General features: G+C 36.5%; 1 protein-coding gene across 1 annotated transcript in view; it reads left to right on the top strand.

Moving 5' to 3' along the window:
- The first annotated feature begins 3,701 nt into the window (after positions 1-3,701).
- The window catches only part of zbtb11 (zinc finger and BTB domain containing 11), a 28,168-nt gene continuing 13,605 nt past the window's right edge, over positions 3,702-18,264 (top strand). The window contains exons 1-7 of the mRNA XM_028799945.2: positions 3,702-4,240; positions 8,981-9,222; positions 10,427-10,658; positions 11,566-12,488; positions 13,378-13,560; positions 15,685-15,945; positions 17,679-17,823. Coding sequence (XP_028655778.1) covers positions 3,931-4,240; positions 8,981-9,222; positions 10,427-10,658; positions 11,566-12,488; positions 13,378-13,560; positions 15,685-15,945; positions 17,679-17,823 — 2,296 coding nt within the window. The 5' untranslated portion in view covers positions 3,702-3,930. The remainder of the gene's footprint in view (positions 4,241-8,980; positions 9,223-10,426; positions 10,659-11,565; positions 12,489-13,377; positions 13,561-15,684; positions 15,946-17,678; positions 17,824-18,264) is intronic.

The raw sequence follows: 18,264 nt of genomic DNA, 5'->3' as shown, positions 1-18,264 counted from the left end.
TGCTTTCTCTGGTCCTTCTTCAGTGTGGGATACACTTGGGACGTGCCATACAGCAGTGTGATTACTTTTCTTCATTTAAATAAGACTGGACAATTGATTGCATGATTGAAGATGAGTATACTAACTAAGGTTTGAAAAAAAAACACATTTGAATCCAATTATTTATAATCTTTTCTATGGGTACCAACAAATGTGTTCAGGCCATTTTAGAATATCTTTGTAGAAAAAGCAATACACTTGCTTTGCTTTAATTGATGACATATCAAAGGCGTGCAGGTATACATGGGCCAACTCCTTTTCATGTAATCACTTTTCAGGAGATGTACTGTGCTTTTTCAATGAATAGTAAGGGTACCAACAAATCTGTCCACATCTGAAATCAAAACATCTTTTTTTTTTTTGTCTTGTCAAATAGATGAGACAGTAGGCATTTCATAGTGGGCATAGTTGTCCATCATAAAAAGTTATGTGGATATTGCTGGGAGTGTTTCACTCAGGAGGGTGAGATGCAAAAACTAATAAAAACTCTTTGTATGGTGTGGACGAAAAAGGCACACTGAAAGCAGGCAGATAATATTTCTCAATTCTCTTTTTTATTCATTCAGATTCACAGTAAGTAGAGATTCAAAAGAGCATAACTTATTGCCGCAAAGCTCAATTGAACACCGAGAAAAAATTAGGAGGGGTTTTTATAATTCAGCATTTCATGATTAATAAGACAGAAAGAACATCCTTATCAAAACAGTAAAGTTAAACAATATGTCTGTTGAGCTAAGCATTATCCGTGTTCTCAAAGCTAAGCACAGGAGAGACGCCTTTGCATAAACTACATGTACTTTCTGCAGCCTTGTGACCTTGTCCCTGAAACATTCACTCTGAGAGAGGAAAAAAAAACAAGAAACAGCTTAGATTTTATTCATGTGGACACTATTTCTCCTGAACCCTGGAATAACATATTTTTGTTAGTTCATAAGCCAAAGCATCTCTCACTGGCAAGTTACAAAATAGTTATTATAAAAATTCTAATTTACTAAACACACAAAATACATGGTGCTGAGGAGAACATTCTTCTTCTACAATGGTGACAAGATTATACAAGTAGTTGTTAATATTAAGCAGTAAAGTACATACATTTTCCTTACATTTGGGACCTTATTAGATTTAAGAGAGGCTAATTGGACACAGTTAAGGGGTAGTATAAGACGAGCAGATAGTAGTAAAGAGGCAGAGTTTGTTTATTGCCTGATCATTTGATAAGGTGCAATTTTGACGGTTGGTATCTGAGAGATAGAACTTGGAAGACATCTTAAAAGTTTTTTTTATTATTTCGTTATGCAGTTCACATACAAGTTGTTTTTCTTCCTTTTGTTTGTCAACTGCTGCTTTTATGCTATTACTGTTATATTGTTTGTCTCAGCTTTCAAATATTGTTTTGTGCTCATCATTTGGTATTTTTTTGCCATGATAATTACGGTATATTCTAATCCTGTATGATGAAAAAAAAGCATGATAGTGCTAGGGGAACTGGTAATGTTTTGTTCATTTTTCTATTTTGTATATCTTTATATTTTGTTTTATTTTGATATCGCTTGTATTCATTCTTATCACTAGCATATAACTTGATTGATATGGGTTTTTTTGTATTGTTTTCGCTCTATTAATGTTGTTTGTTTTCAGGTTCCCCCATAGCAATCATTATGATTTAGGTTTATATCCGGAAGTAATAAATAATTGTATTTTATCCCTTGGTGTTCCTTTTGTTCTTTCATTCTTTTGAAAGGGACCTGCTCTGGGTAGATTAATTAGTTAATCCTGCACCCACCTCATTACATTATTACTTATGCATTTTCTTTCCATTAATGACAGCCACATACTTGGTGTGTGATAATGGACAAAGTAATTGATGTACTTGTTAAAGTTCATAGAAACAGAAGAATCATCTAGCATAATTGTATAATTTTCTGAAATAAGGCACTTCTGAGGTTTTGTGAAGTAAACAGCAAGTGTGGCAACATAAAATCATGTTCCATCCATCCATTTTCCAACCCGCTGAATCCAAACACAGGGTCACGGGGGTCTGCTGGAGCCAAGCTCAGCCAACACAGGGCACAAGGCAGGAACCAATCCCAGGCAGGGTGCCAAGCCACCGCAGGACACACACAAACACACCAAGCACACACTAGGGCCAATTTAGAATCGCCAATCCACCTAATCTGCATGTCTTTGGACTGTGGGAGGAAACCGGAGCGCCCGGAGGAAACCCACGCAGACACGGGGAGAACATGCAAACTCCACGCAGGGAGGACCCAGGAAGCGAACCCAGGCCCCCAGGTCTCCCAACTGCGAGGCAACAGCGCTACCCACTGCACCACTGTGCCGCCCTAAAATGATGTTCCTTCTGTTAAATCATAGAACAATGCTGTTCCATAACATTGCCTTCATTCTGCTTTTAAAGTAAAAATCCTGCAGCATAAAATGAACATATTTAGGCAAAGCTTTTAAGTTATAGTGTTAGGCTATGATGTGAAGTCTTGCTCTTAAGGTGCATTTGGTATGTCATGTAACTAGATGGGAATTCCATTATTTGCTATTTTGTGTTTTTAAAATGTGTTATAGAAAATAAAGGGGGTTTAGAGTAATTTCTGATAATTTGACACGATCAGCAGTCATGGACAGATAGATAGATAGATAGATAGATAGATAGATAGATAGATAGATAGATAGATAGATAGATAGGTACTTTATTAATCCCAATGGGAAATTCACATTATCCAGCAGCAGTATACTGATAGAATAAATAATATTAAATTAAAGATTGATAATAATAATAATGCAGGTGAAAAACAGACAATAACTTTGTATAATGTTAAATGTTAACGTTTACCCCCCAAATGTTTTGCCAATGCATTCAAATTTCCAGTTAAATTAAAAATATAGAAGTAAAGGAAGGCACTAATTGTGTACAAGATTAAAATGTAAAAAATCATGTCTTGCAAAGATTCCCTTCTCCCCTTTGTAAGCCACTGCCTACCTAAAGGTCTGTGCACATCACTGAGCAGAACACAACTGTCAGTAAAAGAAAGCCAGAGTGCACACACAGACAACACATGGTGCCTTGATTCTGAGGTTTACGCACATTTCACATTAACACAGGATGGACAGCTTCTCTTTAGGCCCGCTAGTTGTTTCCATTTATATGAAAGTGTACCAAATGTTGGGGGGGGAAATCTTTACTTACATACTGCATTGTGTTTCTAACGGAAAAAAAATATTGGTAAAACGATCATTATATCAAACGACGCACTGGAGTTTCTGAGCTTTGTGGTAGACAAACAGTTGTACTGTATACAAAATTCTCGCTGGCATTTAAAAAAAAACTACATATCCCGAAAATCACGTATTATCTGATCACGTGATTCGTAGTGCCTCGCGGTAAACGAGTCCGTCCTAACTGAAGGCGTATAGTTCGTACAGTAATTCTCTTTTGCCTTTCTGTTTGTGAATAGACCCAAATATCACAGATCAGTAAACCATTTAGTTTGGCAAAAATAATTTGAGAAGAAAAGACTCGATCCAGTCCCACTAATTGACTCTTGTTTCCCATTCTTGAGTGGCGGCGTTACGGCCAATCAGAGTGCACACAGAATTTCAGGTCCCACCCTAAACAGTTTCCAATCCCATCGATCCCGGTGTCACGCCCATGAAGCGCAACATCCGCTTGTGCAGCAGCCATTTTGTCTGTTCATGCAAGCTAGTCCCATTCGGCTAGAATTTGCAGTTCCCCTTTGACAAATTATCTTCAGATCTCGAATAGTTAGAACAGTTAGAAATATTCTATGGAAGCTGACAGGAAACTGACAGGGAAGATGTTATAAACAACGCCTTTTGGTTGTCTCAAATTTCTGTGTCTCCACAGGCCAAATATCGGGCATGTCGTGTGAGGAGAGTTACCTCGCCATCCAGCGCTATCTCACAGATGAACGGGAGCCGTACGCCCCGGGAACAGAGGGTAATGCCAAACGTAAAATTCGCAAGGCAGCCGCTTGCTATGTGGTACGCAATGGAACGCTGTATTACCAGCGGCGACAGAAGGGCAGAGAGAAGTTCGCCGAATTGGAGGTTGTGCTGCAGGCCGAGAGGCGCCGGGAACTGATCGAGGCCGCACACATCATGGCCGGTGGCGAGCACCTGAATCAGCACCAGACCTGGCACCTCATTTCACAGAAGTACTGGTGGAGAGGTGAGCTGCATATGGCAATGCGTATCGTACTTGGCAAGCGCTTCGAAAGGGTGGCAGGCGAAGCAAGGTGTGCGTCGAATGTTTGCTCCTCTAAATAGGCTTGGACTGTTTGTAAGCCTCACGTAAAGTGTGAAGAGATCAATTGTGGTGGGCTGACTACAGCCTTGAAGTGGCCAATCGGTGTTGGGCATCAGTGATTATAATTAAAATGTCGAAAGCGTATGCAGTTTTGCATTTTTTTCCGCATTCTTGCAGACAGCTCAGGATCCACTTTTACATGCAGATATTTTCATGCGTGTATAAATCCGTTCGCCGATTTACGTATGATATGGTAGCCTGTTGAGAGCCTTTCAACAGCATCTTCCATTCCAGCTGTCTCCCTACGGCTCGTTCCCATCGGGGCACACCGGAAGTTAGCGTGTAGCTTGTTGTAATTCGTGATCCCTGTTATGTTTACTTGTAAAGTGGTGCAAAATGTCATAAGTCTCAATTTTGTTGAAATCCTAACATAGAGTCCTGTTGTCAAATTGCCATGGATAATAACATTGCATGGGCGACTTGTTTACGGCAAGGATCGCTTCTGATGAGTAGTTAGAGATGGATCATTTATTTTGACATAGAGTGCATTTTTTGCGAATAATTGTCGAGTTTAAATGTTTTAAAACACATCACTTGAAAGCAATTATTTGTTTTTTTAGTTGGCGATTGATTTGAAATGGTTGGACAGAAATGGTGAAACATTTTTTTAAAATAGCGCCACTTCCATGCTCGAACAGCTTAATGAAATTCAAAGTGAACAACGGGACATGCACAATATTGGATACAAATAGTACCTACAGAAATCATTACATAATGTTATATACTGGTAACGCAAAGGTTAAAACTAGAATAAGATACAATAAGCCAGAATAAAAGTGCAAAAAATAAATAAGTAAACTACAACATGAAGACACTGAGCAAATAACATACTTTTTTTTATGATGCTCGGGATGACTTGTGTCTGTATCTGGACAAAGAGGGTAAAGTGAAAAAATGGTCAGGATGTAAGGATAAGTTAAATGCCTTCCTGAACAAATTAATTTTAAGGTGTTATTTAAAAGAATGAATCAAGTCACTTGATTTAATTTACATAAGGAGGTCGTTTCAAGATCTGGGTACAGTGGAGGAAGGTTCTGTCACCCACAGAGCACAATTGTATTTTTGGGGAACAATGAGGTTTCCATAATCGGTTTACCTTAGTGTGTGGACAGGAGCACAGTGATGGAGGAGTCTGTACTGATGTAGTCTGATGCAAGGCCATTTAAAGCTTTACACCAAGGTTGTCCAACTCTGATTCAAGAAGGCTACGGTAGCTGCATGATTTCCTTCTTATCACTTTCTAAATCTGACCAATTTCTGCTGTTAATTGTTTTGTTTTTTTAGCACTCAGTGTTCTGAATTGCTTTTATTCATTAAATGGGTAATTTCACATCTCATTTTTATCTGACTGCCAACAGATGACCAGCTAAGTTGGAACCTTGAACTCCAAACAGTTTTTAATTTAGAAGCTATTTTTCGTTATTAATTAATCCTGTTGATTTTTTTCCCAAAGCATTCTCAAAATACTTTACTGACTTGAGCAAATCAATATTACTGAGATCTTCACATTTCTTCATTTTCAAACACTTGCAGTCATGGCCGAAATTATCGGCACCCCTGGAATTTTCCCAGAAAATGCACCATTTCTCCCAGAAAATTATTGCAATTACAAATGTTTTTGTATATACATGTTTATTTCCTTTATGTGCATTGGAACAACACAACAAAACAGAGAAAAAAAGCCAAATCTGACATCATGTCACACAGAACTCCAAAAATGGGCTGGACAAAATTATTGGCACCCTTTCGTAATTGTGGGTAAATTGTTTTATTTCAAGCATATGATGCTCGTTTGAACTCACCTGTGACAAGAAACACGTGCTGGCAATATAGCAATCACACCTGAAGCCAGTTAAAATGGAGAAAAGTTGACTCAACCTTTCTGTTGTGTGTCTGAGTGTGCCACACTAAGCATGGAGAACAGAAAGAAGAGCAGAGAATTGTCTGAAGACTTGAGAACAAAAATTGTCAAAAAATATCAACAATCTCAAGGCTACAAGTCCATCTCCAGAGATCTTCATGTCCCTTTGTCCACTGTGCGCAACATAATCAAGAAGTTCACAACACATGGCACTGTAGCTAATCTCCCTGGACGTGGACAGAAGAGAAAAATTGATAAAAGTCTGCAACGAAGAATAGTCCGAATGGTGGATAAACAACCCCAATGAACTTCAAAACATATTCAAGCTGTTCTGCAGACTCAGGGTGCAACAGTGTCAGCTCGAACTATCCGTCGACATCTGAACGAAATGAAACGCTGTGACAGGAGAGCCAGGAGGATCCCACTGCTGACACAGAAACATAAAAAAGCCAGACTGGAGTTTGCCAAAATGAACTCGAGGAAGCCAAAATCCTTCTGGGCGAATGTCTTGTGGACAGATGAGACCAAGGTAGAGCTTTTTGGTAAAGCTCATCATTCTACTGTTTACAGAAACCGGAATGAGGCCTACAAAGAAAAGAACACAGTACCTACAGTCAAACATGGTGGAGGTTCTAAGATGTTTTGGGGATGTTTTGCTGCCTCTAGCACTGGATGCCTTGACTGTGCAAGGCATTATGAAATCTGAAGACTACCAAAAGATATTGGGGCGCAATGTAGGGCCCAGTGTCAGAAAGCTGGGTCTGCATCAGAGGTCATGGGTGTTCCAGCAGGACAATGACCCCAAACATACCTCTAAAAGCACTCAGAAATGGTTGAAGACAAAGCGCTGGAGAGTTCTGAAGTGGCCAGCAATGAGTCCGGATATAAATCTGATTGAACACTTATGGAGAGATGTCAGAGTTGCTGTTGGGAGAAGGCGCCCTTCAAATCTGAGAAACCTTGAGCAGTTTGCAAAAGAAGAGTGGTCAGAAATTCCAGTTGAGAGGTGTAACAAGCTTGTTGATGGTTATAGGAAGCGCTTGATTTCATTTTTGAAAGGGCGTGCAATCAAATATTAAGTAGAGGGTGCCAATAATTTTGTCTAGCCTGGTTTTTGAGTTTTGTGTGAAATTATGTCAGATTTGTCTTTTTTTCTCTGTTTTTTTTGTGTTGTTCCAATGCACATAAAGGAAATAAACGTGTATACCAAAACATTTGTAATTGCAACAATTTTCTGGGAGAAATGGTGCATTTTCAAGGAAAATTCCAGGGGTGCCAATAATTTCGGCCATGACTGTATATCATGGACATAGGTTAGTTGGTCATTTGATGGCTCATTTTGTATATCATTATTGTTTGGCTACTAATTAAAAAAAAAAAAAAAAAATAGCGGCCAGAGTTTTAAATAGCCAATCAATTAAAATTAAGGCAAAAGTTGATTAGCTGTAAAAACTGGGCACTAAGAAAATGATTAGAATGAAATCCTGCAGCCACTGCAGCTCTTCTTGATTGAACTTGGACACCCCTGCTTTAATGGTTAGTAATAGAGTTTTTTATTCACTCCTGTAAAATGCAGTGAGCCAGTAAAGGCAGAGTAGGTTGGGTGTTAAATGCTCACTGTTACATGTCTGTGTAAGGACTCTTGCAGCAGAAATTTGAACCAACATCATCTGTGATAACAGAAGGAATGGACTCCTGCCAGTAGAGAATTAGAGTATTTGATGTGGGATGTAATAAAAGCATGGACATTCAACTTCCGGAAAAAAGAAGTAATGAGCAGTATGTTACGGAGGTGGAAGTAAGAAAGTTTCTTTGTTTTATGTGGGTAAAATAAGAGAGTGGAATCAAAAATGACACCAAGATTGCTACCCAAAGAAGAAAGTCTGACATAAACTCATTTTTATTCACTCTTGTTGATTATCAGTTTTGTTGCAGCTTAATTTTAAAGAGTTGTATTCCATCCAGGTTTTAATTTTACTGAGGCAACTTGTGAGCTGAGATAACTCTAGTGAACTTTCAGATTTAACACTGATATTGATTTTATTTTTTACTGATTTTATTTAAAGAAAACATCTCATAAGGACAAGTCAAACTTAACAAACGATACTGTGCTGTTATCAAAACATTATATTTTGATTTCTCAATCTCAGCACTTTGTCTCACACTTTTTCGTGCTTATTGTAGTGCTGTTTTATATTCTTCAGGCATTTACTTTTATGACAGTCAAAGGAAAGGAATGTTTTGACAGTGTCTCCACGCAGATCCTTTTTTTTAAGCAGTACTCTGCTTTTGACATGTGGACCCCCACTCTAGTGTCAGCTTGGACATCCTTTCGAGTGACATGTGGACTTCAATTTTCATATCTTAAAACTTTGCCACTAGTTAAATCCAAGATTTTTCCGGATCTTCTAAATATTGCCTTGATTCAAGACTTCCTTTTAACACCCATTTCTTAATGATGTTTTGGAAAGTGGAATTTCAAATGTGGAAGTGTTTAGATTTGTTTTTGTAGTCTTCCCCAGTATTGTAAAAGGTAACTTGTTCAGTTAAGCAGAACGGCAGGTAAAATTAACACTTTTTTTTTTTTTTTTCTTTTTTTCCAAGGCCTTTAAGAATTTGAACCTCTATATCAGGTGGTCACACTGGGCTCACCCAGTTTTAGACAACTTTTTTGGTTATGTATTATTTTTTTCACTGCAGGTTTCTTTCTGTTGAAATGCTTCTCTTTTTGACATTTTCAGGTATTTTAAAGCAAGTAAAAGACTATATTAAGCAGTGTAGCTGCTGCCAAGAAAAACAGGACAGATCTTTGCTCTGGATTGACCCAGTCCATGCAGATGAGACTGGATCAGAAAGTAGGGCAACCCGTGAAAGTGAAGAGGAGGAAGAAGAAACAGAAAACACTGATTCACAGGGCACCCCAGCTAAAGGACCCAAGTTTTCTAGGACAGGAAAACCCATCACCAAACATGAGCTTGTGTTTGTAAGTAAAATCTGTTTATATGTACCTGAGATGCACAAATACAAAAATTAGTATTATTGTTTCTCTTTTCAATATCTGTAGTTTCGGGGTTCATGCTGACAATAATTTTTTTAAATACTTGTGTACAATCATACAGTTAAATTTTTGTTTATGGCTTTGGTGGATTATATATGATTAAGACTTCAGTTTATGATTCAGTAAAATCTCCATCTCACAAAGGAGGTTAAGAGATTTCCTACTGATATGTCACACTTCGTCTTAGCACTGGTTGGTTTACATACTTACTGCAAATTAAAATGCATTAACAATAAATTACTAAATTATATAAAGTTCATATACATAAACACACAAAGTTAAATACAGTACACAATATAAGTTGCAAAAACTTTCCACACATCATTTTTGTTTGTGTGTAAGTAGATAATACTGTGTTTTGATATTTTACATGATAGAAGCATTTGGTGTGTTTTTTTTTATTAATTCTATATGTTTGTGATATTTGATACTTAATTATCATTGGTAAGCATCCAGTTTGATTAGTGTTTATGAAATCAAGTTAGTATTTTGTTTATTTCATCATTTGCCCATTCATCTTTCAACCTGCTTATCTAGTTCAGGGACTTTATGCAATGGGCACAAGCTGGAAACCAACCCAGAAAATGAAATCATTTCTTTAAAGGACATGCTCAGGGCCATGTTTGAATTTCCAGTGAGGCTAATCTGTATATGATTTTGTAATTTGTTAACAAAACCTAGTTCTAAATTAAGAACATGGTCATCAAAAATATTTATTTCAAGCAAACTGACATTTTAGAGATCCTTGGCCTTTGCCCTACAGTGAGTAAAAGTTTAAATGTGGGTAAATGTTTACAAAATGTTTATGAAAAACAGTTTCCATTTGCATCAGTTAACTGTGATGCTCATTCGGTTATATTTCTGGTGTACTGTATATTAATATAACATGTTCTACTACTATTACTACCAATTCTACTAGTAACTTGTGCTGAATATTTATAGCCTAAAAAAAGTTGGCATCTGTGTTGACCTGTGCTGTCTGTACTATGAAATTTTGCTTAAATACAAGCCTTGGTCAGACTGGTGTCCAGAATTTTTCTTGATTGTAGTATTAACACAATAGCTTTTTTGCTGTTTTATCTTTACTTTTTTTTATGCAGGTTGTCATACGTTTCCTCCTTTCTTTTAGGTGGATAGCAAAGGTGTCGTCAAACAACATTCCTCCACACATGGAGAGGCAATGCTGGAGAAGCTTAACATGCAGAGGCTCAATAATCAGTTCTGTGACATCACATTGCTTATTGAGGGAGAAGAGTACAGAGCCCACAAATCTGTGCTAGCTGCTTGCAGTGCTTACTTCTATGAGCTGTTTATAGAGAAGGGGGCAGTTTCCAGCCATGAGGCTGTGGTAGATCTCTCAGGTATGCTATATACTTCGTTTCTATTGAATATCATTTTGATTTTTTTTTTGGAAAATAAAGCACATTGAGAGAGAATTTTTAACTTCTTCCAGATCTTCTTTAAAGCAGTTATAGTTTGTGTCTTAGTTTGAAATGTACAGATGCAGAATTTGGGTGTTCTGAGTAATTCAGCAAGCTAGAATGTTCTCATGTTAAGGGAAATGTGAGTCAGGAGCTTATTCCATAAGTGTTCGTTACAACACACCAGTCCATAGCCTGATCATAGCCACTGAGGGTCGATTTGGAATCTCTAATGCCACAATACCACTAACTCATACATCTTTAGGCTTTGGTGGGTATAGTGCCAAGTGTAAATTGCAAGAAGACATGGGCAGGACGTACAAACACAGACAACAACCGAGTTTGAGATTCAGAATGCTGGATCCGTGAGAAAAGGCAAATTTTGTCCTGTTTTTGGTAGAGATTAAATAGTACAGTGGATACAGCAATCGGAACTACCGTCATCACAAAAAAAAAAAAAAGCTGTTGCAGTACCCATGAAGAAATGGGTAGTCTTCAAACTTTTTTTATTTAAGTACATTAATGTTGTCACTAGCATAACTTTTCTTAATTTTATATTTGTAAACAACTATGTTTTGAAATGCGCTGCATTGGACTTCATTATTTTATTAAAAGCATGCATTTTGTAGAAGCTGACCAAGACTGTAAATAATTGAAAAACACACATTCTGTGAAATTTTCATTTATAATAAGGTCTGACTGAATAAAACTAAAAAGTTCCTTAACAAAATAATATAAATAGTTGGAGTTGAAAGGGTGACATTTCCATAAAATAGATTGTTTCACTAATCTTTTATGTTTTACGAAATAATGTTATCTCTTATATTCTTCCTCTTTTATTTTTTAGGCTTTAGTAAATCTAGCTTCCTTCCACTTTTGGAATTTGCCTATACCTCCAGTTTGTCTTTCAATTTTTGCAGTATGGCTGAAATAGCTACTTTAGCTCGGCATCTGGTAATGCTAGAGGTACTGGAAATATGTGAGTATGTACATAAACAAGTAGAGGAGAAGAAGCTCACAGTGTACAAAAAGAAAGATGTTCATACTGTTGTGGCTTCTGAAATGCTGTCAGATGAGCAGAACATGCAACCTGGCACAGGAGAAACCACCATGGAGCTTCAACAAGAAATGGTTCAGCAGCAAGAGGAAAGGTCTATAGAAGTAGCTGTGAGCAGTGAAGAGACGTCTTTACTTGGAGCCGCTTTAAACCCCCCAGACAATCTTGTTGTAAATGGTGAGGCTTCAGTACCCTTTGTGCATGAGAGTTTGATTCAGGCTGCAGTACTTTCAACTTCTGAAACTGAAAACAATGAGGCTACAGTGCAACTTATAGGAATCCAAGTTGATAATTCAGTAGAAAAAAGCCAGGAACCAGATGCTGTGGTGATCAGCATTGAGACAGATGGAAGTAACCCTAAGAATGTTGTGCATTTGGAAGCAACAGCACCCCCAGCTATAGTCAATGAAGAAGTTACAGAAGCAGAGATTCAGCAGCCTACTTTGATACCTAAGCGTCGACGTGGTCGACCTGCGAAAGTAAAACAAGAGGTTGTCATTGTGAAAGATGAGCATTATGAAGAAAATCCTCCAGCTGTAGAGATACTTGAAGATGATTTTGCCAGTGCAGCCACAGAAAATTCTGCTGATGATACATATAAGAGCAAGCTAAGGCAACGCTCCCTGGAGGAGGGTGGCTATATCCGGCTCCACATGGGCATGGAGAAGAAGCTCCAGAACAAGAAAATTAATCCTCGCTCTGCTATTCAGAAGGCATGTAATTTCTTGTTTAGTTGCTTATTTTTTTCAAGCTGTCCACTTACATTGATTACATATTATGAAACAAAATCAAGAAATATTCAAGAAGTTGAATACTTTGTATACATATTATATATTTGTGGACTCCATGATCTTCTACTTTCATGTTTTGGAATTTAACTATGTTTTCATTTACTTGTAAGAAAGCAACAGGTCAAGCATGCAGATAGATTTTATTTCCTTTGGTCAGCAATAAATTAATTTATAATGAAAACTTAAATACACTGAAAATTCAATTCAGGGACTGAACAACATTTACTGATTGATTTTTATCATAGCCCATTTTTATATTACTGCTTTGTAATTCTTTTAATGATACATCTTGATATCTTCTCACCAATGAGAAAAGAAAAATATTAAATTGATGAAAAGGCAGCTTATATAAAGCTAGGATTTTCTTAACGTAAATCACACACTAAATTATAAAGATAATAAATTCATAAGATATGTTTAAATTGAAGTTCACTAATTTCTAATTAACACTTTTCTCAAAGAATAATTAAGAAGTAGTAATAAAAACAACTTGGTGTAATGCATTCCTTACATCAAAACAATGTTTTTATATACATTATATTGCAGTTTTAAGTATTTTAAATATCATTTAGTTATGCAGACATTGCTATATAAACATGTATATGAACTTAAGCCATGTTTGCTTTAGTCTTGTAAAATGTAGAATTTTTCTTGTATTTAACACCATCTAAGAGCATTTCATATTTTCTGCATATGTTCTGGATGTGTGATATTTACGTTTTATGGTATTATTGCACAAAAGGCTTGAACAATTTTGTTACTTCAGATGTTAACATTTTATTCATCTAATTAACTTTTATTATGACCTCAGGTGGCCCAGCGACTTGTGAAAAGGGGTCGTTTGATGCCACCTCCCAAAAAACAAGCTGGTGATGCACAAGAATCCTCTGAATGTGAACATGTCTGTTCAGAGTGTGGCATGGTTTTCCAGCGCCGCTATGCCCTTATTATGCACACACTGAAGCATGAAAAGTCTAGAGGTTATAAATGCACAGTAAGTATGAGCTTGAGATTCAGTCATTTTTGTATCAAATGTTATCAAGAACATTTTACCTGAATCAGAATTTATTCTCTAAATTTTACTGTTTTCAATTGTTTAATAAATTTTTCTTTTTCTATACTTGTGGTGACTTTTGAATTCATGCATTCTGCTTTATCTATCAAGTATGAAAAAGATGGATTGATAGGGGACACACTAGTTTAGCCTGCAATGAATAGTCTTAATTCCTAGTTCTTACGTTTGATATTAAATTTACAAGCAGATTTTATAATGTGTTCTTTTGGGCGGAAAAAAAAACAAAATTCAATATGCCAGTCAGTGATAGCAATCGTATACAATAATAATATTTAAGTTTCTTTTCCAGTCTGAGGAATATGACTATTTCCTGTCTTGCTGCTGGGAGGAATTAAGACATGATGTGTATTTCCAAGTTTTATGAGCATTATGACTTATTTTATTGCATAGGTCAAGAGGTTATCCCAGCAATAGTTTTAAGTTCTTCAAAATTAACAAGCTATTTGTGGCATTTGCTTGTCTGCACTAAGTAAATTGCATGGTGTGCAGTATTTTACTAGATGACATAATGTTGGGATTTTTTTTTCCCCTCGCACAATGGTGTGCGTACTCCGCATCAATTACTGCAAGCAAAAAACATTTAAAAGATAAAACCTGTAGTGAAAGACAGGCATTTTTTGATCAGTCTTTGGCTTTAAAGAATTTCGGGATAATGACTAGTCTGTTTGACTACTATAGGGTATCTCACAGTCCAAACCCCTTACACAACTTCACAGACATAGTTCCAAGTGGAAATAAATGGTTTTATTGTCATCAATCCCTTGTATGGATCTCTTTCCTCCTTTACTTCTCCCAGGTGAGCTTTGCCTGTCTCCTCCAAAGGCGGAGGTGAAGCAGTTCCTTTTCATCCTAAACTTGGGAGTATGTCCAGTGCAACAAGATCACCACCTGGCAGAACGTCCAGGCCAGCCAGAACCTCTCTATGAGAGGGGAGCCTGCCCCCAGTGCCCTGGTAACCACAACAGGGCTACCCACATTAGCTACAAATCCCATGCAGCCCTGTGGGTGTCTAAAAAAAGAGCCGTACCAAAGGGATGCTGCTACACAGTGTACTGGAACACATGGCCCTGGAAGGCAGTCGCCCACTGCCCTTCTGCAATGATGGCTTCCCAGCCAAGATGTTGTCCATCCGCATCCTCCTTTACAACTGTCTTTCAGCTTTTAAGTTTGTTTGCCTTTTTAGGTTAAAGGAAAGGTATTTAAGTCTAGTTTGCTGTTCCCTGCTCACTGTTATGCTTTGCATGTTTCCTATTTCAGTGACTATAACAAAGAACCTTTTTTAAATGCGTTGTGTTAAAAGATAGGCAGTCTGTCATGAGACCTAGCCAGTAAAAAAAAATGACAAAGATCAACAGGTCAACAAAACTACTTGGTTTTCCAGCAACAAGTGCTTCTTCAGACAAGGCATTCAGAACTGGTGAAAATATAGTCATATGGCAAAGATCACTCTTTAAGTCGGACATTGTGGACCAACTGATCCTTGCTGACTAAAAGACAGATGGAAGTTACCAGCTTATAGAGATTAGTTGGGCACAATACTGTTTTATTTACATATAGATAAATAGATATATATGTTGAATAAAAACTACATTTTTGTAATCCATAGTCACTTTTGTAAGCCTTTTAGTAGTCGTTTACTAAAGGACCATTTCTGCTTTTTGTTAAAAGCAAAATTTTAAAATATCAAGACAAATAATGTGTATTGTGGTAATAATGCTATGAAATGTTATTTTTGCCCTATTGTACACCCTATAGCATTTTAATATTTATATTACACATAGAGCTAGAACTTATTAGTATAGGTGTTTAGCATGAGTTCATGTAGCAAAATATGTTCATGACAAATTTATATTTTAGGCACCAATTACTATTAACTTTTTTTTTTTTTTTTACTCCAGTCTAAAAAGGAAATATTTCTTAAAATGTTAAAAAGTAGAACTTGGCTAATATAGTTTTCTGTTTACTTAGAAGAAATGTTAAATGTAGAAATAGTAAATGTAGTAGTATGTAGTTATTAAATGCCTATTTTTTGATTTCTTTCAGCTATGTAACAAAGACTTCCAGTATGCAGCCTCATTGCGTGCACACTTGGCAAGGCACAAACGAAAAAGTATATCTGCTATATCCAGCAGCAAGAGTCACTCTGCTGAGGATGTAGAGGGAACAACAACCACTGATGGAAAATCTAAGGGAAGAACTAAGAGGGAGTTTGTTTGTGATATTTGTGGGAAGACTCTTCCTAAGTTGTATTCTCTTCGATTACATATGTTGAATCATACAGGAGTCCGACCTCATACCTGTAAGGTATAAGTGATTCATTTTCCTTATTGTTTCTTGCTTTCATGTTGCCATTTTTATATATACAAAATTATGTATTTTTGTTCATCTATCCCAAGAATTTTTATTCTTGTAAGTGCTGGGGTGTCATTGTGCTGCAGTGGTAGTATTGCTACCTACAGTAATAGCCTGGAGCTCCAGCCTCTGGTGTTGTATGTGTGGAGTTTGCATGGACTTACCAAATACCAAATTAGCCCTTGATCATTTCAGCAAACATTATTGTTTATATAGTTAACAAGTACGTACCTTTTTTAAAAATGTTAAAATTCAGGACAGATCAAGATCTTGGCTTTTAGCTGAACTTTAATATCTCTTTAAGACAATAAGTAAAGATGGGACTGTTGCTAAACGGGCTAGGGATCAAGCTCATTGGCTTGCATGTAGTAGTTCAGTGTGAAAAGCTACATTTGATTATTATTATTAACATTTAATTTATAGCTCTTACTCAAATCTACTCATTAAAGGTTTACACGGGGCCTTCTTTTTCTCCTTGTGTTGTTCCTGAGGCATGAAAAGTTTTTAATTCTAGCAAATCAGCCAGTGTGGAGTAAGTAGATCCTTTTCATTTATGACTTGTAGGTCCAATTAATTATTTAATACATAACACATTTTTAATCTTTTTTTTTTTTTTTTTTGTTTCATCTGGTATAGTTCCCAATGTTTGAAAGTTTCTTCATGTAACTCTTGTACATTGAGGAGGAGAAAATTTGAATCTCAATTTTAGAGTGGTTACCAAATTATGTCTAGCGTAAATTCTAGAATATTCTCACCATAAATTTCTTTCATTGTGCTGTTCTGAGCACTCGTCATTCTGGTTTTCAGGGAAAAGTGTTTTACTATTGCTGCAGTTTCAGTAGTTTTACCTATTGACCTAGATGGATCGCCCTGTTTTTTTACTAAATGGATAATACTGTTTTAATTGATGAGTGAGTGATTCAATCAGCTTCACATTTTATATATAGATTTTACTTGCATGATGCAGATTTCCTGCAATACACTGTAAACAAACTGCTATATTCCTTGTTTTACCTTTAAAAGAAATAATAAAAACATTTTTTAACCAGTTCCACATTATGCAATTGCAATATCTCAAGTAAAACACATTTTAGCATCAATATTGCAAAATTGTATGTTAAAAAAAATTGGCAGTTTTGCTCAACCTTAATGGCAGAGTTCATAATAGGAAGCAGATAGTTATCTTGATTGATTTTTATCAAATAGTAGTGCTCTGTAAACCGTAATGGTGAATAATAAAATATAGTGCAATACAACCACACAGTAGGTTGCTTTTTGCAACTAACAATGTGTTTTGAAGTCCAAGCTGTTACGATGACAGTCACACTTTCACTATACTTGATTTTGAAATATTTTATGTACAACTCTGGGTAGGGGAAATACTGGTTTAAAACTTTTTCCAAGCTGTTTAAAGGCACAGTTAACAAACTTTATGTAAACTTGTGACCCACTGGAATAGTGATATAGTCAATAAAAAGATAAAAACTCTGTCTGTAAACATTGTTGGGTGTGGATGGGGTTGGGGGATTGTGTCTTTGGGTTAGGGGCTTGATTGGGAATCCCTTTTGCCCTGCACAAATTAGAAGTGAAATAAAGTAAGTATTATACAATATATCCAGAGTGTATGTAAAAGCCTGACTTCAACTGTATAATCAAATAGGTGACTGGTGCTATTTTGTTTTCAGGTGTGTGGCAAGTCATTTGCACATAAACATAGCCTGAAGATGCACAAGACCCTCCATGACTCTTTGAAGCAGTTTCAGTGCACTTTGTGTGAAAAGTCGTTTGCTACTAAACGTAGCCTTCAGGAGCACATGAGTATCCACACAGGTTAGTAGACAAATGAAAAAATTACAAAGTTGTCTTTTAGAAAAGGCATGTAGATACTGGTGTGACTATATTTGTTCATAATTTCAGGTGATGGTGATTCTGGAAGTGCAACTTTTTTATGTGTGACATGTACATTTAGTCAGTGTACAGAATGGAATACTTAGTTTTAACTTATATGTTAATTAGTTTCTCATATTTGTTAATTTACATTAAATATATTTTGTACAAACATATTTGATGACTGTTTACTGTTTGTTTTTTGATAGTGTATGACACTGAAGGATAGGCATCTTCTTGGTATTACATATTTTAACAGCAGCTGTTTATTGACCAAAACATTAGTAACTAATAGCATGATTTGGAATAAAATGCTGCTATAATGATGTGGTGTGTTGTTTTATGCTGTAGTCTCAAGGCTCCAAGAGATGGGAGTGTCACTGC

This window comes from Erpetoichthys calabaricus, chromosome 4 (assembly GCF_900747795.2).
Source record: "Erpetoichthys calabaricus chromosome 4, fErpCal1.3, whole genome shotgun sequence".
NCBI classification, from domain to species: Eukaryota; Metazoa; Chordata; class Cladistia; order Polypteriformes; family Polypteridae; genus Erpetoichthys; species Erpetoichthys calabaricus.
Note: the sequence above shows the minus strand (reverse complement) of the source record. Positions and strands in the feature narration are given on the sequence as shown.